Source organism: Rhineura floridana, chromosome 11, assembly GCF_030035675.1.
Source record: "Rhineura floridana isolate rRhiFlo1 chromosome 11, rRhiFlo1.hap2, whole genome shotgun sequence".
Classification (NCBI taxonomy): Eukaryota; Metazoa; Chordata; class Lepidosauria; order Squamata; family Rhineuridae; genus Rhineura; species Rhineura floridana.
In genome coordinates, this window is record NC_084490.1 from 7,825,655 (window position 1) to 7,842,246 (window position 16,592).

Consider the following 16,592-nt stretch of genomic DNA (forward strand, 5'->3'; position numbering starts at 1 on the left):
TATTGAGTACTCCTTTTTTCCTTTATTTTTTCCTAGCTTTTTTCTGAACCGAAATCTCGTGTGTAAGGATGAGTGTACTACACATGCGCAAGACACAGCCCATATCACGAATGGGTTCATTCTGGTATCAACTCATTCTACGCCTGCGCTTCCGTCGTACGTAACTCGTGCGCACAACAGCAACCCATGCTGAACATGGCCTCTCGGCAACTGAAACTTGCCATGCGCGCTACGGGATCACTGCTTTCTGCGCATGCGCTCTCCCTCTGGAGGCGTCGGAAGTTCTTCCTTGCTTCCGGCCAGCTCATTCCTCCTCCCCCTCCAGGTTTGCGGCTCGGGTCTAGAGACCGTCTCCGCCGCTATGTCAGGCGCATCTTCTGGGTCCGGGGCGAGCTCAGTGGGATCAGTGGTGCGGCGGTTCCTGGCCGAGTACAGCAGCGGGACGCCGAGCCGCCTGAAGGTGCTGGACGCCTACCTGCTTTACGTCATGCTGACGGGAGCGGTGCAGTTCGGCTACTGCCTCGGCGTCGGCACCTTCCCTTTCAACTCTTTCCTGTCGGGCTTCATCTCCGCCGTGGGAAGTTTCATCCTAGGCGGTAAGTGGGGCGGGGCTCGACGGTTGTAGCCGCGAAACCGTTGGCTTCCCCTGTGAGGAGAAACGGGGGTTGGGTGGGTGAGAAGGCTTGAGCAACGGTTGCTGCTGCAGCCTATCAGCGGCCTTGATTTTGTCGGGGAGGGTGGGGGAAAATGTTGCCGTGGCAACCCCGAGACGGTTTTGTCAGTTGACGTAGTAGGGGCGCGTGTGAAGAAGAAAGGGAGGGGGTGCAGAGGCGGAGGTTTCGTATCACCATGAAGATAGGGACGCCGTCGTTTCGCAGGATGGGGGTGGAGGAGCGTGACCATTGCCATGGCAAGGGCCAAGAGTTGGGGGGGGTGTAGTTCAGTGGCATAAGGACTCTAACTCCCAACAGCCTCTGCCAGCACGGTCAATGGTCAGGGCCAGTAGCGTAGTGTCAAATTCAGAAGTGCAGGATTCCTTCATGATAAGACATAGCCACCAACACTTCTCCCTTTTTTTTTTGCTGCAGGGTTGAGAATGTGATCCTTGTTAATGCCTTTGCCCACAACAACAGACGTCCCTAGGAGCCAATAAGCATGAACAGGGAGAGTGTTAACTACTGAGAAGAGTCTTCTCAGGGGCTGACTCCCCTCCTTTCACTCCGATTAGCTCCAATCAGCAGGAAAGGACAAGGGAGCATGTTAGAAGACTCTTCTCAGTAGCTAACACACTCCCCTTCCTGCTGATTCGCTCATAGGACGCTGGAGACATAGGGACCCTGCTTCCCAAAAAAGTAGGGGGTCTAAGACACCCCCTGAAACCCCAGATGGCTATAACCCTGGTCAGGGATGATGGGGAGTTGCAGTCCAACAAGTTCTGGAGGGATTGTCCAGTAAGCTTCTAAACCAGAGGACCCTGTTAGGGGCTTAGGCCAGGAATCTCTTCCCCATGGGTGCTGTTCAGCCCCTAGACTAGCATCTGGGGTCACCACTGCCGGAACACAGGAAGCTGCCTTATACGGAGCCAGACAGTTGCTCCTCTCTAGCTCAGTATTGTCTACACTGACTGGCAGTAGCTCTCCGCAGTTTCAGGCAGGGTTCTCTCCCAGCCCTACCTGGAGATGCTGGAGTTTGAACTTGGGACTTTCTGCCTGCAAGGCAGATGCTTTACCACTAAGCTATGGCACTTCCCCATGGGCGCCTGCCAGTGGTCCCAAGGCCATCGTCACTCTCATTGAAGCTTCTACATGTCATTGCTGCTGCCACTGAGGGGTGGAGCTGGCACTTGGTGCCCTTGTCACTGCCAGTCATTCATGTTCTCCTGGTGTATTTTTGATTAGTGGTGTATAGGATCGTCATCCTAGATTGCCAGAAATATAATAGCTGACAATAAAGTGCTACATCTCTTTACAAGGCACTGTGCCAAAGGCCTAGTAAAGTCTGGTTCTAGCCTGGCTCAGGCCTGATATATGGGGAAGATGTGAAAGAATGAGAGTGCACTTTTGACCAGCGCAAGCGGCCTTTCTCTTATGTGCTGGTGAGCCCCTTGCAAGTTGATGGGCAGTATTCTCAGGTCAATTAGTGCATGAATTACACATGCAGTTCTCTTACTGTTCGTGACAGCCACAGCACTTTTTGGTGTTTTCCCTGGTTCTTAGAGATCCTTTATTTCTGTCTCAAAATGTCTTTATATGTTTCTCCCTCTCAAGTTGTTTTGTATTTCTTAATTTAAACAAACTGTATCCTTCCTGTGAGTTAAAAAAATGAAAAAGGAAAAACTAAATGAAAACTTGAATGACCAACTTTAAAAAAGCATCAGAAATAGTAAAGAAGCATTAAAGCCCTAGTAACAGTAGCATGAAATCAGTTAATTTTTTTTAAATACAGGGTTAAACAAAGGTGCCTGGTGCCTAAAATGCAGCAAATTAGGACACCACAAGTTGTTGCTAACCTTGGTAGCTCCCTCTTCCGGTGTTTTTTTTTTTTTTTGCCACAGATTCTCCATTTTCATTGAAGGGGGTCTTTCTTGTGATATCTCACTGAGATTCAAAGGTGTACCAAATGCTTCCCATGCACAGTGTTTCTGTGGCAACACTGAGTGTACGGACCAGCAGTCTGCTGTGCTGAGTCTTGGAGACATTTGGGACAATGTTGTTGAGATCCATCACCTTCTCTTGCTGCTGCTTCACTGTTACAGAGATCAGTGCAAAGCGTGGAAGATCTGTCATCTAAACTCAAGGGAAAGCAAGGGATCTCACCATAATAATTTTTTTTTTCCAGGAGCAAGCTAGTGAGTGTATTTGTGAATCCTGGCCTGTAGTTCTTAAATCAGAGTATCACCTTATGGCCATTTTTCAGAACTGCTCTCCTGTTGAGTGAAGGGGATCAACCAATGCTGTGCCATAACATAACCCCACCAGGGGACCCACGTAGCTTCCTTGTAATAATTAATATGCAAAGCTGAGCTGTGATTACAGTCTAAAATTATATCTTTTTGCATTACATCTCCTGCTATTTTTTGCTAGCAATCCGTAACAATCGTTCTGTTTTTTCTTCTCTCTCTAGTTTGCTTGAGGATCCAAATCAACCCACAGAACAAGGGAGAATTTCAGGGTATCTCACCAGAACGGGCCTTTGCAGACTTCCTCTTTGCCAGCACTATCTTGCATCTTGTTGTCATCAACTTTGTGGGCTGATAAAAAAGACTTGGAGGTGTGTATGCCTTGTTGGCGCAGGGGCATATGGTGTTGGAGGAGAGCAGACTGTGCTGACGAAAACATAGTTAATGGTACCCTAACACTCATCTCTTATTTAGGTTCCTCAAGTAAGATTAAAGATTTTGCATTTAGCGTATCTGTACTAGTGTAAGGTGGGGGGAGATCTGCTTAGAGATCTGTGTCCTGAGTATTCCTTAGATGTTTTGTGATATCTTCCTCTTTACCATTACATATTACCTCTGGCTTGGCTTCTCCCAGGTGAATGTCCTTATGCAAATAAGGCCAAAGAGCAGTTTGTCTTGATTTAGTGATATAACAACATGATCGATGTTCTCAGAGTAAATTTGATGTAAGAAGTCAGTATTTGTGTGTGTGTATACACATATACTGTATACAACATTTTATTGTGTGTGTAGTGTTGATATTGAGTATATCTTAAGCTTGTAGTGTTTTCTATTCATTGACTGGAAAGGAGATAAGTTCACGTATGGAGTGGGATTTCTACCCAAGGGTGATTAACATGTGGTGAAATGTGGCTTTGCTACTTTTGTCAGTCATCTAAAGCTCTAGTTAGACTTTGAGGCAGATGGTCTTTGAGTTACATGCATGTTTCATTTGCAACACAGTGTGTTGGTGTAGCAGTTAAACCTTCCATTTCTTCCCATCCCCTCAAGCCTCTCTTCTCTTTTCTCTCGTAGGTCCTGGATTTGTCTTGTTTACTGAAGACCCCACTGCACAGGCACTGCACAGCACCATACAGATCATGGACTTTGATTAGTTTCCTGGTGAGAAAAGGCATGGGGATTTAAAATGTTCCTTGAAATAAATGGCCATTGCCTTTCATTTCTTATGATTTTCAATAAACCTCTTTTGTTACATTTCCTGTATCTTATTTCTCAATGACAGATGGAGAAGAGGGCCTGCCTTCATGGAGCTTCTCTTTCTTCCTTTCTTTCTTCCTTTCTTTCTTCCTTTCTTTCTTCCTTTCTTTCTTCCTTTCTTTCTTCCTTTCTTTCTTTCTTCCTTTCTTCCTTCCTTCCTTCCTTCCTTCCTTCCTTCCTTCCTTCCTTCCTTCCTTCCTTCCTTCCTTCCTTCCTTTCTTCCTTTCTTTCTTTCTTGTTCTTTCTGATTAAACAAAATCTTTGGGATGTGTCTTTGGAAGAACAGAATTGAATGGAGGTGGGCTGGACTTAACAGTTAGTACATATTTCAATCAAACATGTGCAGCCTATCCTAAAACTTGTTTTGCCTAACACTTAAGTTTTAGTCTTAATCCAGAACCCACTTTCACTTGAGCCCTGTGATGTGGTGTGTGTTTAATGTGAACAGGTTCCTGCCGTACTTTTCCCCACTCCTGCTTCCATGCTGTGGACAATATAACAAGCCAGACAGGCGTGGGTGAGATGCACCAGGGGAACTGCTGAGTAGAGTGCACCAAAATGCTATTCTGCCGATCTGCAGTAAGATTCCTTACAACCATAGAATCAAAGAATTGTGGAGTTGGAAAGGGCATATAAGGCTATTGAGTCCAACCCCCTGCTCGATGCAGGAATCAACTTACAGCATACCTAACAGGTGCCTGTCCAGCTGCCTCTTGAATATCTCCAGTGTGGAGAGCCCACCATCTCCTTACGTCATTGGTTCCATTGTCATACTGCTCTAACAGGAAGTTTTTCCTGATGTTCAGTTGAAATCTGGCTTCCTGTAACTTGAGCTCATTATTCCGTGTCCTGAGCTCTGGGATGATCGAGAAGAGATCCTGGCCTTCCTCTGTGTTGACAACCTTTCAAGTACTTGAGGAGTGCTATCATATCTCCCCATAGGTTTCTCAGGGCTGAACATGCCCAATTCTTTCAGTCTCTCCTCATAGGGCTATGTTTCTAGTCCCCTGATCATCCTTATTGCCCTCCTCTGAACCTGTTCCAGTTTGCTGTATCCTTAAAGTGTGGTGTCCAGAACTGGATGCAGTACTCAAGATGAGGCCTAACCAGTGCCGAATAGAGAGGAACCAATACTTCACGCGATTTGGAAACTATACTTCTGTTAATGCAGCCTAAAATAGCATTTGCCTTTTTTTACAGCCATAGCACACTGTTAGCTCATATTCAGCTTGTGATCAACAACAATCCCAAGATCCTTATGCAGTAATGTTGAGCCAAGTATCCCCCATTTTAAAACTGTGGATTTGGTTTATTTTTCTTAGCTGTAGAACTTTGCACTTAATCCTATTAAATTTCATCCTGTTGTTTTCAGCCCAATGCTCCAGCCTGTCAAGATCCCTTTGAATTTTGTTTCTGTCTTCAAGGTTATTAGCTATCCCTCCCAATTTTGTATCATCTCCAGGATGACCAGAATAGAAACTTTTGGTTTGGAAGGAAATAAAGCATTGAGAAGGAGCCAACCAAGCAAGTACTTAACAACTTCAGGCTCAAACTGGGTCCAGTTGATAGGCTATGCATGATATCAGAGGCTTCTTACTCTTCCAACAGTTTTTCTCCTTTCCCTTCTTAGGTTGACGAAGACATGTTTTTTTCCTCTTTCCCTGTCCTTTGCTGCCATCTCGTGTCTGATTCTATGAAATACATCTTCAGACCTTCCTTGTTAACTGAGAGTGTAGAATTACCAGAAGTCTTTAAAGTGTATTGAGAGTGCCTGGAAACAAAACATCTTCCAGGGCAAGGCAGTTTCACTGAGGTGCGTTTCATTTTCCCGTGGTGTTGAGATCTGGCTCCAGGCCACCTTGAAAACCTACATTACAAGACTAAGTACAGTGGCAAATGGGTTCTTTCACAGATGTATTCAAATCTCACTTCTACTATGAATTCTAAATTCCCAAATAGCTACCAGGCCACATGCTACAGTCTTCACAGGAACATACCACCTTGGATATGCACACCAGAGGATGGCATGTTAGAATTCACTCACTTCAATCCGCAAAAAAAGCCTGAGCCTTCCCCCTTACGTGCTAGGTTTGCCCGACTAGGGAGCCAATGTCATCTCAGTCTTCAAATATCCAAGGAAGGTACATTGTTACACCAACTGCATCGTACAAGTTGCTGTCTTGCCTTTTATTGACTGGCTTTGTCCAGCTACTGTTCACGGTTGGGAGTTGTGTGCTAATTGACATTTAGAGTGGATTCTTTACCAAAGCCTTGCTTCTCTAGTGTTGACATGTGAAGAATATCAGAAGCTGCTCAGCCTATTATTCAAGACAAGCCACCTTAGGAATTGTAACTTTTCGCTCTGAAAAAAATACATCTTAATGTTTGTTGCTGCAAAGATATGCTTAACATTTCATTGTAAATTGCTTTGCAACTGTTGTGAGAAAAGATAAATTCAGTACACATCTTAAAAGAGTGTAGACAATGATAACTGACATCTCTATAGCCATAGGACCCTCAGTAGTAGTGAGTATGGCTTGATTGCCTTACATAGCTCCTTATTGCCCAGGGCCATCAGATATTATGCAAAATAAATCATGCAAAAAAGGGAAAAATATTGTACAAACTTGCATATTTTATTTATGTCTGAATGGCTACTGGTTTAGATGGCTTTCAAAGGGATCTAGACAAATTAATGGGTGGATAGGTCTGTCCATAGTTATCCATTCCTTACTGTAGATCAGAGCTTCCCAAACTGATCTGCAGGCTTCATTCAGGTGGGCAGCATGTCAAGAGCACATTAAATTTAATTCTATGGCATTCAGATTGAAATATAACAGAAAGCAAGCAATGAAAGTATAACTAAAAATCATATAGCACCTAGCACAGTGCATTACAATTGCTACAATAGGCAGGAAAGAAATCATTTTAGTGGTCCGCCAACATCCTCAGCAATTTTTAAGTGGTCTGCAGGGGGAAAAGTTTGGGAACTACTATAGAGCCAGTGTGGCATAGTGGTTTGAGTGTTGGACTACGACTTGGGAGACCAGGGTTTGAATCCCCACACAGCCATGAAGCTCGCTGGGTGACCTTGGGCCAATCACTGCCTCTCAGTCTCAGAGAGAGGTAATGGTAAACCCCCTCTGAATACTGCTTACCATGAAAACCCTGTTCATAGGGTCGCCATAAGTCGGATCGACTTGAAGGCAGTCCATTTCCATTTTTTCATAGATGGAATCTCTTATGTTCAGAGGTTGTGTAACTCTAAATACCCAAGACTAAATCCAGGGGGGAGGTACTAGAGGTAAGCTATTGAGTTTTTGCCTGCCTTGTGAGCTTCTGGGGGACAACTGCCTGGCTACCAGGAAAAGAGAATCCTGAACTAGGTGGATCCTCAGTCTGAGCCCATAGGACTCTTCACATGCCAAGCTGCAGAACAGCACAGAATATTGGTTGTCTTAGTGCCAGTACAGCCATAGCCAATTTTGGGTGCCTTGGCCAACATCAGAAGGATAGAAAGGAGAGCCTGTGTTTTCATAAACTCTCCCATATTTTTATCTGGGCCATGTGGACTCAACCAAATACTAAACTCCCCTCTTTGCCATATACTGTTGGGGGATCTGCATAGTTAGCACTTGGGCCCTGGTGGCTGGCATATTTGGGGTATGAAAAGAAATATTACCAAGTGGCATGCCTAACCATGGACATGAAACATCATTGCTAAAGGACCCACACCGGCTGTCTATTTGCTACAGGGCCAGGTTTAGCTTTCAAGGCCCTAAAACAGCTTGGGACCAGGTTACGTGCGCGCGAGAGAGACTTCTCTAACTCCGGCTTGGTCACTCACTGATATCAACATTGGAGGCCACCCTCATGCTACAACCTGCAGGCATCCATCTGGCACCAAACACAAACAGGGTCTTTGCTGGGGCCCACACTCTGGAATTGGCTTCTCCCTGCCCCAAGTCAGGCAGACACTGATGCAGTTTTTGCATGCTAAAAACTTTCTTGTTCACCATGCTCTTTGATGGCTGTTGATGCTAGCCGCTGCCTAATCTTAAGTACTAACTGATTGATTGGGCCTGATATATTTGTATTTGTGGATTTTTCTATTGCATATTATCCTACTGTGCACTGCCTTGAAATGCCTGAGTAATGGGCACTATATAAATATCTTAACAAATAAAAGTATTCAGATTTGACTCCAGCAGACTTGACCCCATGCAAAGGGGGTGCAGGAGGTCTCCATTTGTTCCTGTTCTCATTTCTGGCTTGCCCACAACTGAAACAGCCACAAAGTTATTCTTAGTCCTTGCAGACCTTTGGGGGTGATATACTTAGCTACCCACTCTTGAATATAGCTATGCAACCATTGTTGCACCTGCAGTTCTGCTAGTGGCTTTGTGGTCCCCATCTTGATGCGAGGCAGCACCGTGCCCCCTGCCTTGCGGTGTAACGTTCTCCCCACCTCCCTGGCCTTCCACGTGAGCCCTGCCACGTGCCATCTCCTTTGCACTCCCTGCCTCTTTGAAAAACAACTCTTGTTTTCGAGAGGAAGCGGTTTTTGTGGGGTGAGCTTCAAAAGGTGACCCAGAAAAACTTGCACGCTTGTGACGCCATGGAAGTGAGGTGGTTGGCTGTGACCCATTTAGGGTTGACATAGTTTCTACTTCCTGCCTTCTTTGTTTTTTTTCCTTGCCTAGCCTGGCTTGGGAGGGTGGAGAAAAAAGATATTTTTGAGAATTAAATGTAAATAGCATCACAGGGTAGGGGTTGGAAACACCTGCTTGAAGGAGGCTAAAAATAGTCTCTTGATCTTGAGTTTCTGAAAGACAGTCAGCCTTTGACCTAGCGTGGCTGAACTTCAAAGCCTGGCCCATCCCCAATTGGTTGTGCACAAGTTGTTCTCTGTCTTGCACCCCAGTCCTAACTGCAGACACCCCACAGTAAGTCTCATTCCTTGCACAAGAGACTGTTTGTCAGCTAAGGGGCCTAAGATTAGCGCCACCCTTAAGATAACCATTTAGATGGAGGACGAGTCATCTGCTTTCCAACAGGCAAGAGGGAATTTTGACCAGTCTGCCTTCTCTCGGTCTTGCAACATTGCCTTGCCAAGCTGCTGCTGCCAAAATCCCTTCTGCTAAGAAAGCAGAAACCTGACTCCTGTTGAAATGGATCATTCTTCATCTATAAAGTGGTAGACAAGATAGCACTTTGCAGATGGAGGGGGCATATTTCTTGGAAATGAGTGGAATATTCAATGAGTGAAATAGGAGATCTTGCTTGTCTTTTGTAGATGCCAAACCCAACAGGCACCTGGACTTTTGCACCTCTGCTGATCAGCATTGGAGAGTTGTCATAGTAATTAATTAAATATGAAATCACAGTGTTGGGAGGGGGCCCTTGTAGGCCAGGGTGAAACAACTTAGGTCAAGGGCAAAATGCAACTCGCTGGGTCCGTCTGTCTGGCCTTTGGGACTCTCCCTAGCTTATTCCACCTCCTCCAGCTATGACCCTCACCGGCTCTCCTCCACCCCCTCTTTGAGTCTTTTTGACTGGCTGGAATGTGTGCTTGAACTGGATGAAAGATGCAGTGGAAGGACAGACAGATACTGTACACTTGCATGTGGCCCCCGGAAGGTTCTCCATAAGGAGAGTGGCCCTTGGGCTGAAAAAGTTTTCCCAACCCTGTTGTACCATTGTATTAGGTCCCCCAATATTTTTAGACCACAACTTCCATCTTCCCTGACCTGTTTAGCCAGTGGTCATGGATGATGGGAGATGTAATCCAACCACATCACGAGGCCCAAGTTCGAAGAACGCTGCTCTAAACAAACCTTTTCTGTGGTGCAGGAAATCCAGAGCTAGAGTATCCCCAGCAAATGGTTATCCAGCTTCTTCCAGAAGACACCCAGGAAAGGGGAACCCACTACTCCTCTAGATATTTGATTTCATTTCCAAACTGCTCTTTCTGTTGAGAAGGGTTCCCCCCCCCCCAATGTTCAACTAAATTCTACCCTCCAGTAACTTAAGCCCATGAGATCTGATCCAGTCCTCTGGGGCAACAAGTCTTTGCCCTCTTCTCTGCGACAGCCCTTCGGTTATTGGAAGAAAGCTATCATCTCTCCCTTCATTATACTTTTCTCCAGACTAAGCCTACTCAGTTGCTTCAACCATGCCACTGACCCTCTGAGCCTGTTCCAATTTGTGTGCATCAGGGATGGGGAAACTTTCCCACCCTGAGGGCCACATTCGCTTTTGGGCAACCTTCCAGGAGCCACATGCCAATGGCGGCGGGGCCAGAAGCAAAAGTAGGCAGAGGAACAAACTGTGAATTTTACCTCTGTACAGTAGGCTACGTTCACGCACCCTTCCCTATCTTCCCTCCAAGCAAGCAAGGGTTCGAGGGTTCCAGCCAGGTAAAAACACTCGAGTGGCAAAGTATTATTTTATTATTTATTATTTATTAAATTTATATACCGCCCGACTAGCGATAGCTCTCTGGGCGGTGAACATAAAATAGTATAAAAATACAATGAATAACAAAATAATATTAAAATACAATCAACAATACAATAAACATTATTAAAATTAGATCAATGTAACTTAAAATGCTTCAGAGAATAGGAAGGTTTTGACCTGGCGCCGGAAGGAAAGCAGAGTCGGCGCCAGGCGTACTTCCTCAGGGAGACTGTTCCATAGTTCGGGGGCCACCACTGAGAAGGCCCTAGATCTTGTCATCACCCTCCGGGCCTCCCTGTGAGTTGGAACCCGGAGGAGGGCCTTCGTAGCAGAACGTAGTGCACGGGCCGGTTCATATCGGAAGAGGCGTTCCGCAAGGTATCGTGGTCCCGCACCGTATAAGGCTTTATAGGTTAATACCAACACTTTGAATCTAGCCCGGAAACATATTGGCAACCAGTGCAAGCTGGCCAGAACAGGTGTTATATGCTCGGACCGCTTGGTCCTTGTCAGCAATCTGGCCGCCGCATTTTGCACTAGTTGTAGCTTCCGAACTGTCTTCAAAGGTAGCCCTACGTAAAGCGCATTACAGTAATCCAAACGTGAGGTTACCAGAGCATGTACCACTGATGTAAGGTCCTCTTTACTCAAATAGGGACGTAGCTGGGCTACCAACCGAAGTTGGTAAAACGCATTCCTAACCACCGAGGCTACTTGAGCCTCAAGTGAGAGGGAAGAGTCTAAAAAGACTCCCAGACTACGAACCCGGTCCTTTAGGGGGAGTGTAACCCCGTCCAGGACAGGGTATATATCCACCATCCGATCAGAGAACCCGTCCACCAACAGCATCTCAGTCTTGTCTGGATTGAGCTTCAGTTTGTTAACTCTCATCCAGTCCATTGTCGAGGCCAGGCAACGGTTCAGCAAATCGACAGCCTCACCTGAAGAAGATGAAAAGGAGAAGTAGAGCTGCGTGTCATCAGCATACTGATGACAACGCACTCCAAAACTCCTGATGACCTCTCCCAACGGCTTCATGTAGATATTAAAAAGCAGGGGGGACAAAACTGACCCCTGCGGGACCCCATATTGGAGAGCCCGCGGTGTCGAGCAATGTTCCCCAAGCACTACCTTCTGGAGACGACCCGCCAAGTAGGAGCGGAACCACTGCCAAGCAGTACCTCCAACTCCCAACTCCGCGAGCCTCTCCAGAAGGATACCATGGTCGATGGTATCAAAAGCCGCTGAGAGATCAAGGAGAATCAACAGAGTTACACTCCCTCTGTCTCTTTCCCGACATAGGTCATCGTACAGGGCGACCAAGGCTGTCTCAGTGCCAAAACCGGGCCTAAAACCCGATTGAAATGGATCTAGATAATCAGTTTCATCCAATAGCGCCTGGAGCTGGCCAGCAACCACCCGTTCCAAGACCTTGCCCAGGAATGGAACATTCGCCACTGGCCTGTAGCTGTTAAAATTGTCTGGGTCCAAGGAAGGCTTTTTCAGGAGTGGTCTCACCACTGCCTCTTTCAGACAGCCCGGGACCACTCCCTCTCGTAAAGAGGCATTTATCACTTCCTTGGCCCAGCTACCTGTTCCATTCCTGCTAGTTTTTATCAGCCAGGAGGGGCAAGGATCCAGTACCGAAGTGGTTGCACGTACCTGTCCAAGCACCTTGTCCATGTCCTCGAGTTGAACCAACTGAAGCTCATCCAACAAAACAGGACAAGACTGTGCTCCGGACACCTCACTAGGATCTACTGCTATAACTTGAGAGTCTAGGTCCCGGCGGATACATGAGATCTTATTCTGGAAGTGATCGGCAAACTGATTACAGCGGGCCTCCGATGATTCCACCCTGTCCGGAGGATTTGAATGGAGAAGCCCCCGGACAACTCGAAAGAGCTCCGCTGGGCGGCAAAGAGATGATTTAATAGTGGCAGCAAAATGATGTTTTTTAGCTGCCTTCACTGCTCGTACATAGAGCTTAGTCGAAGCACTAACCAGCGCATAATTGTATCCGTCGGGAGTTCGTCTCCATTTCCGCTCAAGCCTCCTCCTATCTTGCTTCATCGCTCTCAGCTCCGGAGTATACCATGGAGCTGTATGAGCTCTACACAGGAGAGGGCGTGCAGGAGCGATCGTGTTTACAGCCCGGGTCATCTCCGTATTCCACAGAGCGACCAGGGCTTCAGCAGGAGCGCCAGTCCTATCAGCCGGAAAATCCCCCAGAGCCCTTTGAAAACCTTCAGGATCCATTAGTCTCCGGGGGCGGACCATTTTAATAAGTCCCCCACCCTTGCAGAGGGAAGAGGTTACTGGAAGTCTAAACTTCAGCAAGCAGTGGTCTGTCCATGACAAAGGGAGTGTTGTAAAACTCCCCACATCCAGATCACTTTCCCCATGCTCAGTAGCAAAAACAAGGTCTAGAGTGTGCCCCGATACATGTGTTGGACCACTAACATATTGAGACAGCCCCATGGCTGTCATGGAAGCCATGAAGTCCTGAGCCGCGCCAGACAAAGTGGTCTCGGCATGAATGTTGAAATCCCCCAGTACTATTAGTCTGGGGGACCTCAACAATATATCCGAGACCACTTCCGCCAGCTCAGTTAGGGAAGCCATTGGGCAGCAAGGTGGGCGGTACACCAAAAGGATTCCCAGCCTGTCCCTCTGGCCCAACACAAGGTGTAAACACTCCAGGCCAGTAACTGAATGAACATGGTGCTTGGTGAGTGAGATGGAACTCTTATAGACGACAGCAACCCCACCTCCCCGACCCTCAGATCTACCATGATGCTGGACCAGGTACCCCGGTGGGCAGAGCTGAGAGAGACCAACTCCTCCCTGCTCACCCACCCAGGTCTCGGTTATACATGCCAGATCGGCTGCCTCATCCACAATCAAATCGTGGACGAGGGAGGTTTTATTATATACCGATCTGGCATTTAATAACAGCAACTGGAGATCTGAGAGTTGGCTGATAGGACTACCAACGACCTTGCGGGTGTGGGAAGGACCGGAACAAGGCACAGCCACAACATGTCTGGACCGCGTTCCCCTTACCTGGCACGTCCTTCTCACAGCGCCATACCTTCCTTTGCCCGTCACTACGGCAATTGGGGCCCCCTCAAGTCTCCCCGCCTGATGGATAAAACTCTCTCTGAAGCACATAATACAACTAAAATATACAACAATTAAACGTATAAAAACAGCTATATATACAGCCATATATACAGCATATAAACAAACATACATTCATATAATCAGGCACCCATTCATCTCAAATTGCATCAACACACCAACAAAAAGTAAAAAGAAAAAGAAAAAGAAAGGAGCAGCACAGCAGCAGCAGCCTCTCCTTCCCTTGGGGCGATGCTTTCTTTCTCCTGCAGGGCCTGGGTCTCCCAGGCCACCTCAGCCAGCCGGCTTATGTATCCCTCCAAAGAGGGACAGGTGGTAAGAATCAGTCCTGGCTGGCTGGGTACCTGGGGCCTGGTCCTGCCAGGCAGAAGTCCCTCTGGGAAGGGTGGTGGAGGTGGTGGTCCCGCAGCAGCAGCAGCACAGCAGCAGCAGCCTCTCCTTCCCTTGGGGCGATGCGTTCTTTCTCCTGCAGGGCCTGGGTCTGTGTAGGGCCAGTAAGGGCTGTGGCTAAGGAGGGGGAGTTATAAAGGCCAAACAGGCCTGGAGGGCCACAGTTGGCCTCTGGGCTTGGGCCTAATGTTGCACATGCCTTGTCTGTATCCTCCTTAAAGTGCAGCACCCAGAACCAGACACATTATTCCAGATGAGCTCTGATTACAGTGCAGAATACAACGGAACTCTTACTTCCTGTGTTTAGAAATCGTGGTTCTGTTAATTAACGAGATCCCCTTGTGGATTATATTTCTACATGTGTGTTGTCAATAAGTGATTATGGTTATACACTACCATGAACCTTCAGACAGTCTAAACTGAGGGTGAGCCAAAGATAAAGTGGGGTCTCCTAAATGATCTCTGGGTAATCTTTAGAGGTTTCTGACTTCCAGTAGCTTAATGATAGTAAGTAAACTGCAGAAGGAAAAGTTTCCTTCTTCCGTCATGGCCACCTTTCTCTCAGCCTCGGTGTTCCTCACTTGTAAAATATGAATTGCCTTTAACCAAGTCTTCAGGCAGCTTAGAATCCCTGAAGTTTAGTAACCCAGATGTGAGAGTTGCATCTGAAGGTCATCCAAACATGTGGCCAATGGGGTTTTGTCCTGCAACATTTAGAAGGCCACAGGTTCACCATCCCCAGAGCCACCATTTTGTATCCCTGGGGGTGGTGAACCTGTGGCCTTCTAAATGTTGCAGGACAACTCCCATCATTTCTGACCATTGGCGAGGCTTGCTGGGGCTGTTGGGAATTGGAGTCCAGCAATATCTGGATGGCCACAAGTTCACCCTCCTAATATACCCCCACAGGAATTATTCTGCACCTGTTTCCAGTTGATGGACTTTGGGGTTTTAGTAAAGACAACACCACCACCACCAAAATAGAACCTGCAAGCCTGCAGTCTGCCCACCTCTGTACTGACTGATATAAATGGTGTATTAATTGGAGGCACGCTGCATAGCATTTAATGATAGAGCCAGAATGCCACTGGCTCCAATCTGTAACAAACAGGACTCACCCATGCATCTCTTTCTCTCCACAGGTTGACTTAATGGTGGAAACCTCAGTAATGCATTCTTAGGATAGCACTCTTAAGACTGCATTCCAAGGATACAGACATTCTTTCTTGGAAGTAAAACACATTGAACTTGGTGGGATTCATGTCGGAGTAGACATGGCTATAAGCATCTTACTGGGTTGTTAATCCTTGTGAAGGAAGGGCACCAGGGCCGGATTATCCGTTAGGCTTAGTAGGCTGAAGCCTAGGGGCCTGTGCATAAGCTAAAAAAAGTTATAATATAGATTTTTCATTATGTACAAAAAGAAAATGTTTGCACTTTGCAATCGCATTCATAACGTTCTAAAAGGATGGCTTAAAAGACATGATGCACACCAGCCAAATAAAAACGGTCAATTAAATATTTTATTTTCCACAAGTTTAATGCGTCTGCCGCTGTGCTGATATTTAACATACAAGCCTATTAATAAAACTATATATACCATCAGTCCATTACCATTGTAAGGGGTTTGAGAAAAATATTCCCTAAGAGGCGAAGGGTCCCCCAAACACCAATCAGCCTAGGGGCCCTCCTCAACTTAATCCGGCCCTGAAGGGCACATTGAAAACGGAGGTTCTGCATCATTTGACATTGTGCTCAGCCCAAGTTCTTCAGCTGGTTTTTGGGAGGTGAAACTAAAATGTTGTCTCTTTCAACTGGGTCTCTTGTAGGGAAGGAGTTGCATTTCAGGCCTCAGTAGTCCTTCTGGAACCCATGAGTCCCCCCCCCCAATGATAAACTCACAAATCTGAAATGTGCAAAGTCCTAATGAAGTAAAAGTGCCTTGGAGCAACTGCAGTGTCAAGTCAAGAGTAGGTGCTGCAGTGTGACAGTGAATGTTGTCTCTGGTTAAATCATCCCATATGTTCAACCCTTAAGGAACCAGTGCAGTGTAGTGGTTACAGCAGGAGTAGCTAACATGGTGCCCTCCAGATCTTGTTGGACCCATCAGCCTCAGCCAAATTTCTCCTAACGGACACATTTTTTGCATAATGTAATGCATTTTGGTCTGTTATTTTCACTCACATTTGCATTTTTGTACACATTACCTGGCTGGAGACCCACATTGCACAGTCTGGGTAAGTGCCAGTTTCGAAGGACAGCTGTGTTTTGGTCCGTGTCTTGTTTCGGAAAGTGCTGAATAGTTAGTTTCACTTTCAAATGCAAATTGAATGGATTTTCTCCCCCACCCCAGGTAGCAATATGTGAGAGCGGCGAGCAGAAAGAATAGATCTATACTATTGTTGCCTTCTCTGTACTGGGCGAATTTTCTTCAGGAGTA

General features: G+C 46.6%; 1 protein-coding gene across 1 annotated transcript; it reads left to right on the forward strand.

Annotated features, from left to right (window-relative positions):
- The first annotated feature begins 36 nt into the window (after positions 1-36).
- DAD1 (defender against cell death 1) lies at positions 37-4,153 on the forward strand. The gene is made up of 3 exons (XM_061588794.1): positions 37-596; positions 3,124-3,270; positions 3,974-4,153. The coding sequence occupies exons 1-2, from the start codon at positions 254-256 to the stop codon at positions 3,252-3,254; spliced, it is 474 nt and encodes a 157-aa protein (XP_061444778.1). The 5' UTR covers positions 37-253; the 3' UTR covers positions 3,255-3,270; positions 3,974-4,153.
- The last annotated feature ends 12,439 nt before the right edge of the window (positions 4,154-16,592 follow it).

Bases quoted from the DNA above. Each gene is read 5' to 3' on its own strand.
- DAD1 (XM_061588794.1), top strand. From the start codon at position 254: ATGCGCTCTCCCTCTGGAGGCGTCGGAAGTTCTTCCTTGCTTCCGGCC. The intron at 597-3,123 runs GTAAGTGGGGCG...TTCTCTCTCTAG, and splicing joins GGGAAGTTTCATCCTAGGCG to TTTGCTTGAGGATCCAAATC.